General features: G+C 35.1%; 1 protein-coding gene across 4 annotated transcripts in view; it reads left to right on the top strand.

Annotated features, from left to right (window-relative positions):
* The window catches only part of LOC118199404 (protein eva-1 homolog C-like), a 106,719-nt gene that overhangs the window by 68,356 nt on the left and 17,606 nt on the right, over positions 1–20,757 (top strand). For 3 of the 4 annotated variants that reach the window (XM_085815001.1, XM_085814999.1, XM_085815002.1), the window contains one exon: positions 11,058–11,210. In XM_085815001.1, the coding sequence (XP_085671127.1) occupies positions 11,058–11,210 (153 nt within the window). The remainder of the gene's footprint in view (positions 1–11,057; positions 11,211–20,757) is intronic. The other variant, XM_085815000.1, reaches the window with a different exon arrangement.

The following is a 20,757-nucleotide window of genomic DNA, read 5'->3' as shown; positions in this document are numbered from 1 at the left end:
TACGATTACCGTTTCTAATGACCATTAATTCTGCTAGCATGAATAAACATCAGTATTGAAGGTCTCGTCTAAATTTAACACATTTCACAGAACATCAAAATCTTTTGGAACCACAGATGGTCGATCGTCTTAGAGAAGATCTACATATTTGATAAAGTGAATATATGAAAAGTATTTTATATGTAATGTGTAACGGCGGGAATTTTGAATGTAATGAATTATTGCTTAGAAAATAATTCTAATATTGAAGATCTATGTTTATTTCAAAGATTTCATTCATCATTTTTTTAAAAATCAAACTTCTGGAAATTTGGACACTTTTCATCATCTATACTTGAAAGGGCATATGAGAACGATGAGTTGATGTATTTTCCATTCATTATTAACGTAAACACGTGCATGCTTAATTATAAGCAGATGCTGTTCTGGTGGTCAACAGATCCAATGTCTTTATAGCGTATAATAATTTGAAAACTTATTAAGTCTATGAAATTTTCTTTCACTCTGAGACAGCATCTCCTTAAGAGTTCTCTGTGATATTAATCACATTACATTTGATTGCGAATTGTAAAATTCTCGGTTTTGTAAAAATTACAAAAGAGAAAAAAAGTTTTCTATGTTAGCTATTATGTGTGCGCGCATTTTCCAAGAACATGCTAAAATGGTATTCAGTTCCGTACTACATCAGTTCCATTCGCGCAGCAATTATGAAATATTTCACTGCATAATTTGTTATCTAATTTCTAGCAATATAAGGGATAGTAGCGGTTTCTATACAGTATTTTTGAGAAACCCAGAAGAAAACTAATATAAGAGATTAGCTCTTACGACCTGGGAGGCCAAAAACGCCTAACTATATATAACCTTGGAATATATATAACCTTGGAAAAAAAAAAAAGTCAGTGGTAGTCTATTTCAAGTACAAATATATAAACTGATGCAGCGTTTCGACTTATCTAGCAATGGTAAATACTTATAGTTACATAAAATGAATAAAACTGTAAAATTAGGAAAAAAAAAAAAAAAAAAAAAACTTTAGACTGGCGTACATTCCGAGTAATATTCTATAGACTTTCGAGAGCAACCGGACATGGTCCTTAACTTCAGGAGCGGAAAACAAATTTGCAAAAGTGGGAGGAGCGACAAACATTTTGTATGGAAATCAATTGCGGAGCAAAGATGAAATGAATGTAACGCCACCTGTCGAGGGAAAAGGCAATGAAACAAGCCATGGCAATAGAATTTTGAAAACTTTTGGAAGAACAAGATCAGAATTAAACTAAAAAAGATAAATGGTTTTGAATGTGAAAAGCTTCAAGAAAATTCATTTTTATAACTAAATAGCCTCATTAATATGATGTGATATAAATTCCTCAAGAATTAAAATCAAAGACAGGATATTAAAAGAATCGCCCAGCGATAATCCTATTGATGCAAGAAAAAATCACCTGAAAGATGAACTACAGAACATGGTGGTGGTGTATTGAGAATACGGCAAAGCACACTAGGGCTATCTGCCTAAGGGGAGGGGTGCCTTCGTGGAGGACTTTCTTATGGAAACTGGCTCGTATACGCGTTACACATGAGTAAAACCACGAAAACGCCCATGCAGCCAGCCCTTTCGCGGGATTCAAACCTCGGACCGAACTACCAGTGTTTAGCGATTTTACCGCTCGGCCGCTAGTGGACCGAACAACAGAATATGAAAAATGTTGTAACTGATAGAAGGATGAAATGGGATAGAGGGATATAGCTGTGTATGGTAACTTTTTTTATAATGGTAAGAAGGGTGAAAATTATAGGTATCAGTAACCACGTAAAATATATATATATATATATATTTCCTAAACAATATTGATTAATTGATTATATTATCTCCTAAGTTTAAGTCCTAAGTTAAGTCCTCCTAAGTCCCCTTGAAAAGTCAACTAATTTCCGATCAATAACAATGATTACATGCTTCTAATTTAATTTTTCCTTTTACAATTGTAATTTTGTTCCTCATAATTATTTAATTCCAGTCCCCGTTAAAACATTATTAACATATTACTTTCAAGTTACTTCAAAACATCTTTCAAAATATAACTTACCAGTATGGATTCACTCTTTTAAAATAATTCTACTTTAATTTAACTTAGGAGATAATATAATCAATTAATCAATACTGTTTAGGAAAAAAATTATATATATTATAGTAGTAGGTAGAATATATATAACCTTGGAAAAAAATACACACTCAGTGGTAGTCTATTTCAAGTACAAATATTTTGAGAGCGTGATGTACGTAAGAGTAAAAAAAAAAAAAAAAAAAAGAAATAAAAAAGGGCTATATTTATTAGGAAAACATACTTTCGCATAGGTAGGCAAGCAGAATAAAAAAACAAAAATTGCAAACATTACTGCTGAAATCCAATTCATTGAGGTTAACTGAATTTCCTGAATGTATTTGAACATGAGAATAAAATATTTTACTTTATGTTTTGTCATGGGATATTACGATAGTTTTTATACTGCAAGGAAAAAAAAAATAGATTAAAAAAGAAAACCCAAAAGGTTTCAGGTTTTAAATTACCTCCAAAGGGGCGTTTTTTTTAACCTAAAGGGGTGTGCTACCTTTATTTATTAAGTATCGTGTTCTTCTCACCTAAACAATAAAATTCAGTTGAAGAGCAATCTCGCAAAATAATTTTTAATTGAGCATATCTTAAGTATTTTCCGATACACAGTCTCCGCTGGAGATAAAAATGTTTTTTCTGTACAACGTTGCCATTGCTTTCTTTGAAATCCTTGAGTTTGTTAATCAAAAATTCGTTAATGTTTTACAAAATATGTAACCGATAAAAAAACAAATTCCAAATTTCAAATTTGGGCTTCCAGACGCCCATATTCGTAGTAGGATTACGTCATTCAAAATTTGATGGCTCTAGGTACCTTTGTTTCATCGCAATACGAGAAACATTTATGCAAATTCTTCATTATTTAATTTCTACAAACATAATACAGGGCCATAATATTTGGTGGCAACAGTTTGAAAAGTGAAAAGGACATTCAGACTGATTCGACGCAAAATCGCAAAACGAAAACAATAGTCCCTCAGGGCAGGGCTTAATTTCTAAATTTAGAATTGCCAGAGCCTATGGAATATCATCAGAAAAGAGGAACAAGAATAAACAAAATGACTGATAAAATGATAAAGTGATTGATAATTAAAAAATTGAATAATTAATGATTAGAATGCATATATAATAAAAAATTGAAATTTAACAAAATGTGAAGAGACAAATGAAAATTCAATAAGTTATTAAATAAATGGTAAATGGTTAAATGATAAAACAAAGTACTGGACCTTGACTCATTTAGGGTTGCGGCTGGAATTACAATTTCACACAAAACTAAAAAATAGCTGTACCAGTCCCCGGTTGAGTTTAATCTCTGAATGTAATGTACTACTTCAATTGATGATATAAAGACCTTTTTTTTTTTTTTTTTTTTAAAGAGACACCAATAAAAAACGTTAAAATGGTTAAAGCATCACTAATGAGACTAAAGAGAATGCTATAAAAAGTAACAGAGTATAGGGAAAATTTTAACTGAGGGTATATATGTATGAAACCAAAGAGAGAAGAGTCTAGCATTTTCTGACCATGATGTCTTGTCAATATAATTCTAGCTGTTAAGCAAAAAAGTGAGAACAAATTTTCCCCGAATCCGAGGGCTAGCTAAGAAAAATGTCGCAAGAAAGAAGTTTCCGTCTTCCAAAAAGACTGCAGATGCACTTTTCCGCGGGGAGACACTAGCGTCGGAATAAAAAATTTACGCGCTGTCATAAAATCATTATACTTTATGCAGAATAAGCCTTTGACATATGGGTGAGAGTTTTTCTTCCCTTAAAAGTTTCCACCTCCATTCAAGGGTTTGTGTGTCAAAGAAAGAGAGGCATGCATTTAGAAATGAGGATCAATTTTTAATATAATTTTATTATTAAAAATAAAACTTTCGAGATCTAATTTCTGCTCAAACTGTTGTTCAGTTACATTAAGAACTGCCAGACTCTTCTTATTTAGGACTCCGGTGCACTCGCTTGAATTATGATTTAACCCCAAAACTAAGAAGTACCGGAGCCGGCAACCTATGGGCTCCGGCGCAATTTAAACTCCGCCTCAGAGACTAAGTCCCTTTCGACTAATAAAAATTTCCCTTCCTTTGGAAGTACCATATATTTACTGTCACTGCTTGATGCCACTATACTGTACTGGAGTTAAACTGAAAAATAATTTTTTCTAATGTATCAAACTTCAAGAAAATTCAATTCGTGGATAGTTAGTGATATAAAATGCATTAAAAATGGCTTTTGTTTTGCTTCCTAAATCTGAAGCAAAATTTATTTCTACTCAGAACTTTCAGTTTATCCATCTTTGAGATTTCTCGAGTGGCCCAAGATAAGCCGATCTGATAAATAATTTTCTATCTACCGTTTTAAATTATCAAATTATTTAAGTAATTTTCTATCAACCGTTTTAAATTATCAAATTTTTTCCTTATTCAGAGGCTATAGTTAGTTCTCTTCTCTTTTACAACTTGTTGAGAAACGAGAATAATTCCGACTCGCTTATCAACAAGAGACGTGTGAATGTTAAATTGTTCACTTTCAGAAACAAATTCTTAAAGTCTAGGAATGAAAAAAAAATTGGATTTTTTTTGGTTCAGTTCGTTAAATAGGTATAAATATTGCGTTGTTTTTGTTTAGTTCTTATTTGGAAAGCGAAAACAGCTTTTAAACTGTATTATTTAAATCGATAACTTTATTTCCCTATCGAAGATAATAGAAAATTTACATATAGTAATAAATCTAATATCTGACACTGACTGCCATACAGAAAGGCCCGGATTCGAATCCCGCAGAAAGCATGGTAGTAATTTATCTGTCCCTTCGTAGGATGCCCACCTATAAGGTGCTTCCATAATGACCGTCGTATCCGGCCTTAGTAGAGGCCAATGGCTGTAATGGCTAATTCCCGCCGATGGAAATAAATAAATAAATAAATAAAACAGATATACAAAGGATACTCGCTTATTTTTAGATGATTTTCATTGTATTTCCCCCCTTAGACTTGGTAGAAGAGCGTGAGGCGTTACAGAATTCTGCGTCTTCGCATAAATAGCTCACTATGGCTAGTAAGCTAAAACCACGAAGCATATGAGTCAAAGGAAATACGCTACCTCTATCATCCAGCTAAGAATAATATTTATGACTACGCTTTTGCCGAGCACCCTAATAATATAATAACAACGGGCATGGAGATCTGCACTAACGGATCCCGAATGGAAGACAGAACAGGCTGCGAACTATGCCTAAAAAATAATGACTCGATTCCATCTTCCAGGCAGAACTCACAGCCTTGGAAAAAGCGATAACTCTCACAAAGTATTTTACACAGCGTATCATAATTTATACAGACTCGCAATCAAGCTTGGAGGCAATTCGAGGCAGTACATCTCGCCACCCTCTGGTCTTGGAAAGACAAGCAAATCTGTTAAATACAGATCCTGAACTTCGACCATACTTTTGCTGGGTCCCAGCACACAAAGGAATAGGTGGAAACGAAAAAGCGGATGAGATGGCCAAAGCTGCCGCACTAGGCACTCAACTCCTTGAAGACCCTTTACCATTGCCAAACTCCTACCTCAAGCGCATCATATTCGAACAACTGGCACAACAATGACAGCGTAGAGATGAGTGACTGACACAACGATAGTTAGATATACGCAATGAGTGACTAACACAACAATGACAATAATGAGTGACTGACAACAATGAGTGACAACAATGAGTGAACAACAATGAGTGACTGACACAACGATGGTTAGATATATGCACAAGTTACTTCCAAAAGATTCAACAAAACTTATTACTACTTCTCCAGCACTAGCTGCCTTTCTTTCCGGACACGGATCTTTCACCACCTATTTGAACAGGTTCAACATAAGAGATGAAGACTTGTGTGCATGTGGACAGCAAGGTACACCCGAACATTACATGTTCTCCTGTGTACGCACAACTCAATTTCATCTCCCGAAACCCAATGACCAAAATTGGCCACATTGGACAATACGGCTACTTAACTCAACGGGTGTACTATCGAAAATTTCCAATATATACAAAATATGTGGCGAATTGAATGGTGGTCACCAAAACCCTACTACTTGTACTCTGACAGAACAGAACTAAGTAACAGGGCTAACTCTTATATGATATATGTACAGTTATCTACTCAAAGACTAGCACTATGTAAGAGCATATTTTAACTTGGGTTTCGTAGAGACTTCTTATCACCCATTACACTTATATTTTGTCTGAAACGTATAACGTGAACCCAAAATGTTAAGTTTTGCAATTGTATGCATATCCTTGTATTATAACGAACAGCCAGTTATACGTACTCCCTAGTATAATGTTATATATGCAGCCAAAAACTTCAAGAAACAACTAACATTGCAGTTACATGTACTTCCTAGTATACGTACTGTGCACTGTCTGTATTTTCGAGATGCAAACAACAATACGCTTTAAGCCAAAATAGTTTAATGCATAACTATATGTGGAATATGTTCCTTTAATAGGTAGTGATTGTGAGTGAATTGTTTCTTAATACATCTCTTCATAAGAATGCATAAATCTAATATCGTAATGCTTGCATTAATTGTACTTGCAATACATGTTTTCGTAATTTGTACTTAGAATTTCGCAATTTGTAATCTATTAACGTAATATTTGCATTATTTGTACTTGTTAATACCTGTTTTTGTAATTCTCACCCAATATTTTGCAATTCGTACTGTTTAATTTATCTGTAACTACTATTTGTAATAATTCTTGTAATTATTTTTGGTATTTGTATTATCAATTTATTTGTATTATTATAATATTATTTGTGATTCCTGTTTTTGTAACTTGTACTTAGTATTTTGCAATTTGTATTGTTTTCTATTTTGCACTTATCTATACAGTAAATACATACTGTAACGGAGGTTTCGTAGAGATTTTATACCGGGTAAACATTTACCTTTTGTTAGATTTGCAACTATATGTAAATCATTGAACAAGAACAGCTACTCGTAATACCTGTTTTGTGATTTGTACTAATTGTTTTGCAATCTGTACTATCTAATTTATCTGCAATTATTATTAGTAAGTATGTAGGATTATTATTAGTAGTATGCAATTATTATTAGTAGTATGTGGAGTCGGTAGGGAAAATGACCGACTCCGACTTCTGAAATTTTAATAACTCTAACTTCGACTCCTTAATATATACGTAAACATGGTAATAGCTTATTTTTTTAATATAAAATAAGTAATAGATGCTACAGGAAAAAAATTGATGCATAGCAAATTTTTATATTAATTTTAATATTAAATTTTTTATATTATTATGAAATGGAAAAAATGGCATTAGTAATTTCTAAGAAACAGTAAAACTTCGGCAAGATCCTCTTTGTTAGAGGACCATAGATCCAATTTGTTAAACTTTAGATCTGAGAAGAATCTTTCCACACTGACTTGAGATAGGAAGAAAAGCTGTTACTGTTAGGGCTACTTCCTTTAACTTTTCAGGATAAATTTTTATAAGTTCTAAAAGAGGTGTCTTGCAAGAGGAATCATATTTATGTATTTCTTGAAAGGCCGTGTATAAATCTTGTTTGTATTTTTTCATTTTTATACCTAAAGGCTCTTGGTTATTTATTTTCATTCGCTTTGCCTTAGCCAACAATATTATCCAAAACATAAAAAATATTATTGATTTCTTACACCGCCAAAGACTGGACCTGTGTCATCCATAGCTTACAATCTCAAATAATCCTCTAAGTTCATAAAACGCAACAATAAGAATATCCACTCTCACCCTCATACTATACAGGAGTGCCTTTAGAAAACACACTTAAATATATCCATTCATTGAGACAACCGTAACTTTTCTCATACCACGAACTATGAACTACTTCATACTGTGCAATGTGTGACAGATGCACCAGTACTATGTACTCAACACTATGTACCATGAAATGAATTCATAAACTGTATGCTGTATTATGAACTGCACTATGAATGATAACTTATAAACTGTGAATCGTGTAACAAAAAAACCAAACAAACAACGAACCACATACCATAAGCACTCCCCCTCCCACCACCAACAAAGCTCCAAACCGAAACACAAAAGAAATATGTATATACATCTGTAAATAACTTATTGTAATTATCCATTGTAATTATTGTATCTATCCATTCAACTGCAAAGTACCCGTGTAAAGTATATCTGAGACAATATTGTCTGCAATGCAAATTAATGCACCATTAATATATAACAGTGTATTATGAATGCTGCTTGCTGCAATGTAAACTAATTCCCGAGCATGGTGTTAGCGTGCCCGGTAAGGGTACACTTCTATAGATGGTTAGTGCAGTGGGGAGATACCAGTTTTGCTCATGGCGATGTTTTGGTGCCTCCTGTACTTCTTTCTGTCTGTCTGTCAATATTATCCAAATATTTTTCAAAATCTAATTCATCAGTGGAAGACGATGATAGAAACTCAGTTACAATATCTGCAGTTTCTGATTTGAATACCCCAGTTGTTCTGATAATAATTTCATTCTTAATGAAAGTTCATAGATGCCTTTCTTTGCCTTTTTAATTTGTTTGTCATCCAATAAAATTTGGCGATTTGGATATACATATATCGAACCCATCACAATCTTATTGTCTAGCAAACTAGTTTCTCTTTTCTTCATTGAAGAAATGATTCCTTCTGCAATAAACCCTCCAGAATAGAAGAGAAACACGCCAATGTGACAATCAAAATCTCAATAAAAACCTTGTATTTAGCGTACATATATTAAAACAATCGATTTCGAGGGCAGCTAAAGGTCCCTCCTCATCAGAAGAACGAAATTACTAATTACGAAATTAGAAAGGGGAAAAAAGAAGAAAAATAAAGCATTGGCAAAGGAGTCTCAGAAACACGTGGTCGTTATCAGCAACGCACGTTTACTTAAACGGATTTTGAATCAGAGTCACACCGACCGCCCACTTTTACTGAGCGAGGCTATCGGATCAAACATAAAACACATAGACTAAAACGGGAAAAAAAAATTCATTCGAGGTTCAGACTTGGTGCGTGAAGGTGCAGTTGCCCTTCGTTCCCTATTTTTTGACTTCGCTGATTTTTTTGATTGCCTGCTTTGTCTTGGTGTAGTTATACTGATGGATGGCACTGTAGGTGAAGAGAAGATATTTCATATTTGAAAACTGGGTATAAAATATGTTCCTCTGTAATACAGAAAAGCAGTAACAATCATAAATCCCTCTAAAAAACTTTCTTTAGATTCTTTGAATCATATTTTAAGATTTTGCTTGTATCAAATTTGGCTTCTGACCAAGAATGGTACTGCCCGGGACGTGCAGTTCTTGGAAGGGAGGGACAGTGTTACGAAATGCCCAGCTGTGCTAAGATAGCTTCCCCGCAAAGCAGGATTAGGGTTGCCAGAAAGTGGCAGGGAAAGGCATGATTGCCATATTAGACGAGAAATCGCCCATTTGGCGATAAAATTGAAGATATGCCATGACGGAGCGAGAACATTCTAGAATGCATTCTTGGCGGTTTTCCTTTCCGCGTGTTCTCGAAGCTGGGATAAGCCTATATATACCCTGACTGTATGAGGATAATAGTATGTTGAGTTCAGTAATTGTGTCTTAAGTTCAAATCGAGCGAGTCAGGAGCTGTACTTTAGTACTTTGTCGTGAAGCTGTCTTCACAGTTATAGCCTGATAGCGTGTTGCTGATTATTTCAGCATGTTTGTCGTAGTTTTTCGACGACTGTACTGACACATAAATTGTGTTATGATTTTCATCAAGTGTTGTAATTAATCACTCCAAGTCCACGAACCCTAGTATGCAACAATATTTAAACGTGTATTTGGCTCTTGACCCTACTACCAACGTAGATTAACTGGCAATTAATATGCACAACCGTAAAATAGCAAGCATAAATAGCAGACACCTAACGTGGCCGAAAAGCAGAACACGCTGTGTCTGAAGTAACTCAGACACCACCTTAAATAGTAACTTTCTACCCTACTTGGATAATAACTGACATATTCTGGCAGGAAAGCGTAGATTGAAAACAAGAGATAAAGAAAAGGTTGATTCCAGAAAAGAATTATCTGTTAATAATAATAAATAAAAACCTCACAACTTGAATAAAAGTAGTTTTAGATATTTATAAGCTAAAATACTGAACAGGCAAGTAAAAGCCTGACATTCCTCTCCCCTGAAACTGTGAAATTTCCCTCTGGTTAAGAACGCCTGCTCTAGCCTGTATGAAAATGGGAGAGCAAGCTGTAGTGTCCATGATATGTTGACATGCAGGGACTATTTTTACGATGAACTGTCTAAAGTGTGAGATATTGCTGCAGAAACATTGCTTTCTTAACTGAAACTATTTAACAGAAGTTAATCAGGAAAAGACCAAGATGACTGCTAAAAAGGAACCACGGGCCCTTCGGCTGTTGAATCGCCATGAGGTGATTTTAGTGGGAAGAAAAAGTGATTTATCGTATTACAGAATGCGTTAGTGATGCCAAGTTCTACCTTAACGTCTTCTCAATGAAAGTCTTTTCATAACTTTCTTTCAATACTTCGCCTAATTAGCATGTGTTATTCTATGTAATGCATGGGTATTACATACAATGCCTGTACAAAATACATAAAATATTTCAATAATTCGAATGTTTCCCTTTACTCCAAACGTCAGATATTCAATATATTTCTCAAACATTTCATAGAACGCTTATTCTTCATACATTGGCCGTATACATCTGGAAAGAATTTTTGCGTTATAAATCCATTTTCGAAGTTGGATATACGTCAGAAACTTTTTAAAATTTGCTGTAATAAATCCTATAACTTGTAATGTTCTGCTTTAAAATAGATGTTTAGAATGAACGAGTAGGAAAAATAAAAGTTAATTATTGTTTTATGAAATAATTGTTTTCTAGAAGGATTTGATGTTAAAACTCCTACGAAACCGCCCAACTCCTTTCATTTGGAGATGCAAAGTGACGAAGAGGACAACGACAGTACTAAACCTACGAATCAGAAATTTGTCAATTTCCTGTCCGGATGGGTGTCAGCTCACAAATATGTAGAGAGTAAGAAAAGAGTTATTTTCTTTTCCTTTCTATTTTCTCCTTTTCCCCCCTCTTTTTTTCAAAATCAAAAGTGGACATAATATACAGTGCCCACCAAAAGTTAAGGAACAACATGTTTTTTGTGTGTAATTTGAATATATAGAAATAATAAATTTACAGGACATGTTCATTAAACGACTTTAATGAATGCGATGTAGAGTGTTTCTAAAGTTCAACACAAACATGAATTACAACAAAAAATTGCACTTTTGGCAGATAAATCGAGTCTTCGAGAAACAGTATATCACAGTTTTTTGAGGAAAAATGGGATGGTAACATTACAAAAATGGGTTCTATTAAGGAATATATCCAATCCTAGATGCAATACATTGGCGGCAGCGAAGTTCCATGCTGTAAATTAAGTTGCCGGTCAGTGAAATGGGAAGCGATGACCAGACATGGAATAATCCTTTTTCAAGCTCTCTAACGACTTAAAGCAGCAACCTGTCTTCCAAGGTAGTACCAGAGATGCTCTATCGGATTCAAGTTTGAGGACTGAGCTGGCCATTCCATCCGCTCCATAACCGTGATTCTCAAGCTATTCTTCAGCAACCCAAGCTCAGTGCGGGCGCGCATTGTCGTCCATCAGAAGAAATCCCGGACCAATAGCAGTAGCATATGGGCGGACATATTGATCAAGGATCTCGTCTCGATATCTTGCACCGGTCAAAGTTCCTCCATGGAACACATGCAGGTCAGTGTGACCACCGAGAAAGATCCCAGTCCAAACCATTATTCCACCACCTCTGTAACTGTGTCTTTCCACAATGTGGGATTGGTTGTTCCCTCCAGATATGCTGACGACCTGAATCACTCTTCAATGTGAACCTGGACTCGTCTGTGAAGAGAGCAGACGCCCATTATTGACTAATCCAGGTGTTCACTTGCCCAACATAAACGGGAACCTCTGTGTCCTTGGGTCAATGGGACACAAACAGTTGGTTGTCTTACATACAGACAATGTGCAGGTGTCTGCGCACTGTAGTAGCTAAAATTATTGTTCCTGTTGCCACTAAATGATCTGCTATGAGCTGAGGCACAGTAATGTTATTCCTCCTTCGGTCCTAAAGAGCTAAATAACGGTCTCCCCCAGATGCTGTAACGCTAGGTCTGCCTGAAATATGTCTTCTAAACACAGAATTTTCGGATTCAAACCGATTACATAGTCGATTGACCACACTACGAGAGACATTGAGACGTCTAGCAGCATCAACTTGTAAAATCCCCATTTCCATCCATCCGATCGCCCGCTACCTCAACGAATCGGGCAAACGACTTCTCATGAACATTGACAGACTCTCCTGGACATTGTTCATGAAACTGTAATAACAACTGAAGATCAAAACTCGTGAATAAAAATTACAATTTTTGCATTTTTTTTCCAGCTCCTATATAAATATTCATTTCTATATAAAATAAAAGTGGTAGCTATTATTTTTGCATATAATTTCTTAAACTTCGTTACTGTCATGCATATGAACTATAAACGTTACTGACATTTTTGTAATGGTGAGCTTTGAAAAACATGCTGTTCCTTAGATTTTGGAGGCTTCAGTGTACTTAAATTCATGGATGAACGCAGGGCGGTCATAAACAAACTTTCCGAATGGGAACCCCTAGCGGCCCATCCGTTCAATTAATCGAAATGAAATTTCGGATATTGTAATTTGAAGGTACACGCTGGAGGTTGTGATGATTTGAAATAATAGAGGTCTCATGTTTACAGTTACAGTAAAACCATTTCGAAGTTCTCGAATGTCAACTTCTGAATGGCCACTTTTTCCTGCGCAAATCAATCAGCGCATTGAAAAACCATAATGGCATTGGAACGATATATATTTGATGAAAATTGCCGGATTAAAACATTTGCAAAGATGAGTATTGTAAAGGACCAATGGCAACTAAGAGAGGAGAGGAAAATAACTTGATTGACATTACAAGTTTTCATCGTGCCGACTTTCACGGATGATAATGCATTACATGCGGGAGATGATTGATAACAATGACGAATCTAGCATCGCAGGAAGAATCTGTAACTTCACGTCTTATGGCACGTTTCAGTGCCAATCTCATGGATTTGATGTGTACACCATAGAATTCAGATAACCATAGAACCAGAAATTTATCGGAGATCGGCGGATTGCTGTGGCCACGAAACTGTAAAGTTACAGGAGATGCGTCTATCGTAAAACGTTGTACACGTTAGAAACTTGTAATTGCAATAAAAGTTGTTTCCCTTCTAGTGTCGTGTGTTGTCGTTGTTCCTTTACAATGCTCTTCTTTGCAAATGAATTACGCCGGCAATTTTCGTCATACGTGTATTATTCCAAGGTCAGTTATGGTTTCTCAAAGGGCTGTTAAATTAGGGTGTGATAAGGTGGCATAAAGGTTCTTTGTCTAGGATGAGTTTTCAGAGTGCAATAGTTTTCAAATCCGTGGTGAAATCCTTTGCCTTTGTTAACGATTCCGGTTGCAGCCTCGAAGGTCGCTCCAGTTGACAAAGAAGTAAAGTCTTTTCTTTTCATCAGGATCAGGAGATGAACACTTTGTTAGGTAGGAGTGAAAGAATCTAGTTCAGCGCAAGTAAACACAGGGAGATACTATATAAGGTGGTTTCCTGAGAAGAGAGGACAAACTTTCCTGTTTAGAGCGGTTGTAATTGCAATAAAAGTTGTTTTCCGCCTAGTGTCTTGTGTTGTCGTTGTTCCTTTACAGTGCTCTTCTTTGCAAATGTATTACGCCAGCAATTTTCGCCATAAGTGTATTATTCCAGCGTCAGTTATGGTTTCTCAACGGGCTGTTCAATTAGGGTGTGATAAGGTGGCATAAAGATTCTTTGTCTAGGAGGAGTTTTCAGAGTGCAATAGTTTTCATATCCGCGGTGAAATCCTGTGCCTTTGTTAATGATTCCGGTTGTAGCCTGGAAGGTCGCTCCAGTCGACAAAGAGGTAAATCATTTTCATCAAGGTCAGGAGATGGACACTTTGTTATGTATGAGTGAAAGAATCTTCCCCCCCCCCCGGGAGTTCAGCGCAAGTAAACACAGGGAGATATATGAGGTGGTTTCCTGAGAAGAGAGGACAAACTTTCCTGTTTAGAGCGATGGGCATGTTGGCCTGCTAAGTACTATCATTCCTCGTGTTAAAACTGTTAAGGTTTTCATCTTATTAAAATTCATGTTATTGTTAAAACTTTAGTTTGAAGTTTATTTTAACCCTGTGTCACAACCCAGGGTTTGCGTAGCGGTTTCGGCCACTACACTACAATGGCATGGAAAAAGTGGGTGTTACCATTCGAAAATTTTGAATTTTTTTACTGTAACCGTAACTGTGAGAGCTGTGTTGTTTTTAAATCGTCACAATCTCGAGCGCATACCTTCAAATAATAATATCTGAAATTTCATTTTGATTGGTTGAGCGGATAGGCTGTTAGGGGTTCCTATATCGGGAAAGTGTTTTTATGATCACCCTGTATATTTCGTGCATAAAACTTTGCATTTCAGTGAAGTCAAAATTTGACAAGAAATGTTTAATATTTGTGATCATGTGCAAAGCCTGTGAAGCAGAGCTGGATTAACCATTGAAGAAAATAAGCGTGCTTATGGTATCAACGAGTGGGGACACTACAGAAAACTTTTTAAGGACACTAGAAGAGGGGGCACCATAAAAATTTCTCATTGCCGACATTACAGCGGAATGCGTGGTAGAGCTGAACTAAAAATGAGACACAAGGAATGAGGGAAAAAATGTGCGTTTGTGGGGTCACTTAATTATCTTAAATGCTTAGGTCCTTTAAAAGTCTTAATGCAACTCTGATATGAAGTGGTGAGTGGTGGAGTAAAATTTTGGAGTTACTGGGAATTTTCATTGCTATGTCGATTGTATGCTGCAACATTTCTCAGTCTGTGGTTCTCAAAGCCTGTCCTTGTAGATTTCTAGATTTCCAAAAAGGACACAAAATAAAATTCAAATTAATTGCATATAATAAAATTCCAATTAATTTTATATAATAAAACTCAAATTAATTTATGCATTTAATTAATTGTATATATTCAAATTAATTGAATCTGGAAATTACACATGGCAAATATCTATCTCATTTCGTATTTTAAAAACGTAAGTATACTAATAGTAACTTTGCTAAAAAAAATTGCTTTCGATGGAGGCGAGAATAATGTGGCCCGCAGAACATCCTGTAATGTATATTTTAATTTTATAACAGTTATTTTAATTGAATATTTCCTATCTTACCTCGTTTCAATTTACAACTCCCTACCAGAAGGAGTTTCAGAATTGCGTTGAATGCAAATGAGGAAGAAAGATTATTAAAGGAAAGTTCAACTGACTTCAAGAGAGAGAGTTAGGAATCCTGAGTAGCCTGAGTAATAGCCTTTGGGCTTGTGTTTCTCTAAGCTGTTTTTACCTTCGGCCGTATTATTACGTGCATTTTCATAGTTCGCCGTCTAGTTTAAGATTAGAGGCCAGCTACAGTAGAACAGTGTTAACTTCGACTAAATCTATTAGTTAGTTATAGTTAGTTCCTATTTCATACTTTTGAGTTTAAGCCCAAATGGAGGCTTTGCTGTAAAACCGATGAAAGGGGCCGACTGTTAATCTTATTTTGAGTGAATAAAGGGTAATTAACCCTTCTTGAGTTTACGCTTTCTGTTCTTTGAATTAAGCGATAATTCGCTTAGCAGTTCACTAGGTTTCTTGACATTTCATTTAGCAGGATGAAAGTGAAGAACTCTACATATAATCCCAGCCTGTAAAAGTAGTCTGCACTTGAAAGGAATTTAAGAAACATCGGTATTTAGCATTAAAGCAGAAGCCTACGCATCCTTGAAAATAGTTTTTAGACGCTTAACATCCCTTTTAAAAGAGAAATATAAATAAATAGCTATTCATATACAATCTTACTTTTAATTGACAATTTTAACAATACAAATGCTAATTAGTAAAGTAGTTATTTAATGTCATAGCATGCATTCAAATGGTCTTTATCAAGTACAAAGAAGTTAAAATAAAATTAGCGGGTCTCACATACTTAATCTCTGTAGTACTGGATTAATGGCTGAAACATTCCAAATTTAAAAAAAAAAAAAAAAAAAAAAAGAACTACTAGAGATTAGGGGGGAAAAAATGAAAAGCTTTCAGATTTTACATTATTTCCAAAGGGTCTTTTTTTAACGTTTTTTGTGTTACCTTTATTTATTAAATATAAATGTTCTTAGCACTTAAAGCATAAAATTCAGTTGAACAGCAAATATCGCAAAATAATTTTAAAAAGAGCATATCTTTAGAATTTCCAATACAGTCTTGCGAGCTGGATATAAAAATGCTTTTTTTTTTCGTACAGTGTTGCCATTGCTCGTTTTGAAATCGTTGAGTTTGTTAATCAAAAATTCGATAAAGCTTTCGAAATATGAAATAGATAATAAAAAAAATTCCAAATTTGGGCTTCCGGAAGCTCATATTCGATGGAGGATTACGTTATTCAAAATTCGATAGCTTTAGGTACCGTTGTTTTTTCAAAATGCAAGAAGCATACATATATTTATGCGGATTCTTCATTATTTAATTTCTTTAAATATAATACAGGGCTCTAATATTTTCTAGCAACAATTTAAAAAGTAAATCGACATTTAAAATTTTCAACGCAAGATGACAAAACGAAATTAGCCCTTCTGGGCTAACGGCCTTTCGGCTAAAATTGCAGAATTTTACTAATTCACAGCAGGTTGCTTTTCGACCTGTTAATAATTGTTAAAGAAATGATGTTCGATTTTGCCAAAGCTTTTCCGGGGAGGGGGAATTGTCTACTGTATTGAAGCTTTGAAGAAAATTGCGAGAACGGTAATGAGCGCTCCTACCGATACTTTTACTTCTAAATGTCATTATAAGTAGGATGCAAAACCTTGATGAAACGATGCGCAAATAATGTATTTGCTTCAGGTAAAAAATCAGAAGGGCTCAAAATTAAAATATAATATATTGATTATTAAAGCACGGTGCTGTCATTGAAGACCCTAGTCGTTGTCTTGATGCTGCAGCGAGCAGAACGCAAACAGCGGGTCTTCTGGTATGCAATCCTATTTCATAAAACCTTCGGGCACCTGAAGACCGTGAAACTCGGGTTTCACTGGCAGGATACAGCTTACATGAGAGTTGTATAGCTACAGCAGTCCTGTGTCGCTCTGAAAATGCCAGATAACGATCCTCATTCGTCGTTATTGATCTTGGTTGACCTTGTCCAGTTCGTTATGGGTCCAGTGTCTTGAGACTGTTTCCATAAATTGCAGACAACACTGGGCGTTACACTAAGCTCTGTAGCCACCATCAGGGCTTGTGATCGGCCGGCTTCCAATCTACCGGCTATTCTCCAACTCATTCCGTTATTCATAGGTTTGTGACTATTCATTTTACTTGATATCTTTTATAAAATTTACCAAATTCTTGCGACAAACGCGGCGAATGGCTTGGAGTCTGAGCACGGAAATCGCCGAAAACCCCTCGTGCGCTTATATCTCCTCCACAATAACAGCTCCACAGACACTCACGTATAAGCTTACGTATTCAGCTCCATTTGCATAATTCTTAGGCGGCATAATTAATACCTTTGGATCAATACCTTTTCTAAAAATGGGCATAATTTGAAAATTTTCAACCTCCCGAGAAGATTTTTGTTTCGCCATGTATTTTGAATGATCTCTTTTCTTGCAGACACAGATGCAAATATCCTTTCTTTCTGCGGTATTAAAATCTGAGCCTATTGGTACACTAGTCAGCATCACTAACCATAATACCGGCTGGGCGAGGCAAACTATACTGTAGTGTGAATTGTATTTTATTTGGTTCTCATTCAGTTGAATTTCACGTGTAGATGCTGGAATTAAAAATGCCTAATGCTGACCTGCCGCATCATTAGGCACATATTCAAATCCCAAAGAATGCATAGATGTGCGTAAGTGTATACTGTCTACGCGGTATGGGGGCATTTAAAATATTGACTAGCCGAAAATCTTATCAAGTGGATTGATGATTGAGAATGAGGAGAATGGGAGACCCTCGAATCTGTCTCCTCCCCCGGAGTGTTTTACATCAAAATTGAGGCGAAGCTTCATAATTAGTGCGGTGGAAATATACCTGTACGACTCAGGATAAAATTTTGGTATCCCGCTCAATTCTTACCTGTACCTAGAAGTCAGCTGCCCTGATCGGTATAGTGTTTAGCGACGCTGGTTGCAGTATCGTTGGGCCCCGGGCTCTAAATCCAGAGAATACTTGGTACAATGTAAGTGTACAATGTCTGCGCAGCATGGGGGTACTTAAAATACAGGCTTTGGATTAAAAATGGATTAATCCGTACCTGTTGTACCTGATGTTTGGTTATTTAAATTTTACTACAGTACTTCATGTACAAGTTCATAAATGGAAATTCCCAAACCTAAAGCAAAAAATCTGCTGTGCACATCATATTACTTGTATGGCTTACTTAACTACACACACTTTTTTGCTGTACTTCATTTAAACTTTTTTCCTCGAATTATTCTGAATTAATGAACCGATCCGTCAGGTCAAATTGAAAACGACATCCAAAACTGAAAACTTTTAGATTAACCCCGGTCAATTTTCGTTGTACGGGTGTCAAACTTCTTATAATTTTATTTTCTCATAACGAGTATAAAACTTTCCCAAATGTAAGTATAGGAACCGGGAGACCGCTTTAAGAGTTAGATTTCGTTATTTGTCGAAAATAGGTTTTTTTTTTTTAACTTCCTTGTACGAAGTAAAAAGGAAGTATTGTAATCGCGAAAAGTTTCAGGCAGCATATTTCAACGAAAATATCCACTTTGACCGCTATCGAATGCAATTTAACGATGTTTTTGCGTGATATCTGTACGTAAGGACAGAATAAAATACTCTTTTCCTTCAAAAAAATTATACAACTGCTTTCAAATTAATTCTGAAGAGAATTTTTCGTGGCGTCTGTACGAACGTATGTACGTACGTGCGTACGCATGTCGCATATCTCAAAAACGAGTAGCCTCAGAACGTTGAAACTTTGTATATAGGACTGCTATAATATGTAGATGTGCACCTCGTATTTTGGTTGCAATCGGGCGCACAAAACGTATATAAATATATTTATATATATATATCCACTCTGTTACCCGGCTCAGTGATCTCAGTTTCTTTACTCTTATATGTTTGTAAATTGTACATTTTTTCCTTTAAAAATGATTGTATTATGTTGTTTTTATCTTCCGGTTAAGGTTTTATGCCTTTAGTAAATCTGTATGCAATATTTTTAGAATTATCAACAATTTTAAAGTTGTCTAAGTGTCGCCAAGCCTTTTTTTATGGCGGCCATTGATGTTTACATTTGAAACAGGAGACTAGTGGATTTGTTGCCAATCTAAAGAAACTTAGCTTCGCAACAAAAAAGATAATGCATTCATTTATTATTGCCAATTAAATCATGCTTAATTCTTTCTGGAATTTTTTCGAGGAAATAAGTGTTTAAGATTTACTTCGTAATTTTCAATATAGATATTTTGAGTTTTTATGTATTTTGGCCTTCTCGCGAAGTGAGAACTGAATTAATTAAATCAGAAATACTCAATCGTCTGTGAAAACGGTTTCTTTTTTGTTTTGTTTGCTTAATTTCTTTTATACATCATTCTAGCTTTATTATAGTATTTGAATAGAACATGTGGCAACGATTAGATAATTCTATTCTTTAAATGATATAAATTTTGTGCATTATGAGTTATAATATGAACGAAATATATAAGTTAACTGTTATATAATTATTGGATTATATAACAGTTAATTTAGTTTCCGTTATATAATTATTATATAAGTTAACTGTTATATAATTATTAATACTGTTAAGAGAATCTAGCGCCAGAGTGTCGCTATGGTAAACAAATACTAAAGTGAATTTTAAAGAATGCATTTATTCTATTGTGGTTTATGCGCTGTCGGCGAAGAAGATTTAATTCAATCCAATAAGTTTAAATGAAATGCAAGAAAAATTGCGTATTATTTAATATTCCGTACAAGGAAGTCATGTGGTGTACACATCAGATTTTTTTTAATTTGATATTGCCAAAACATGAATATTTCCGACATTTAAAACACTTCTGTAGTTAGAAGTATATGACTACGACCAATGATCACGAAAATAAAGGCCGGGTAAAATGGGGATGGGTATTTTTCGTATTGGCAATTGCTATAAGAAAGGTAGGTGTTGTATACATCTAGTTGTTACAACTAGATGTTATAGCAGTTCCATAAGCACAATTTAAATGTTCTATAGCTAATGTTTTTTGAGCAGTGGAATATAGGTACGTACGTACGTAACAGGCGTTACGTAGAAGTCCATTTTGAATCAGTTTAAATCCATTTTACTTGGGAAAAAAAGTACTTTAATCTGTCCGTACGCACAGACGTCACGCAAAAAAGTAGTCAAAATGGAATCGGGAATGGTCAAAATGAATATG

The sequence above is a fragment of the Stegodyphus dumicola genome, chromosome 4, assembly GCF_044657685.1.
Source record: "Stegodyphus dumicola isolate Sdum_Otavi_A_Nest chromosome 4, ASM4465768v1".
In the NCBI taxonomy this organism is placed as follows: domain Eukaryota; kingdom Metazoa; phylum Arthropoda; class Arachnida; order Araneae; family Eresidae; genus Stegodyphus; species Stegodyphus dumicola.
Note: the sequence above shows the minus strand (reverse complement) of the source record. Positions and strands in the feature narration are given on the sequence as shown.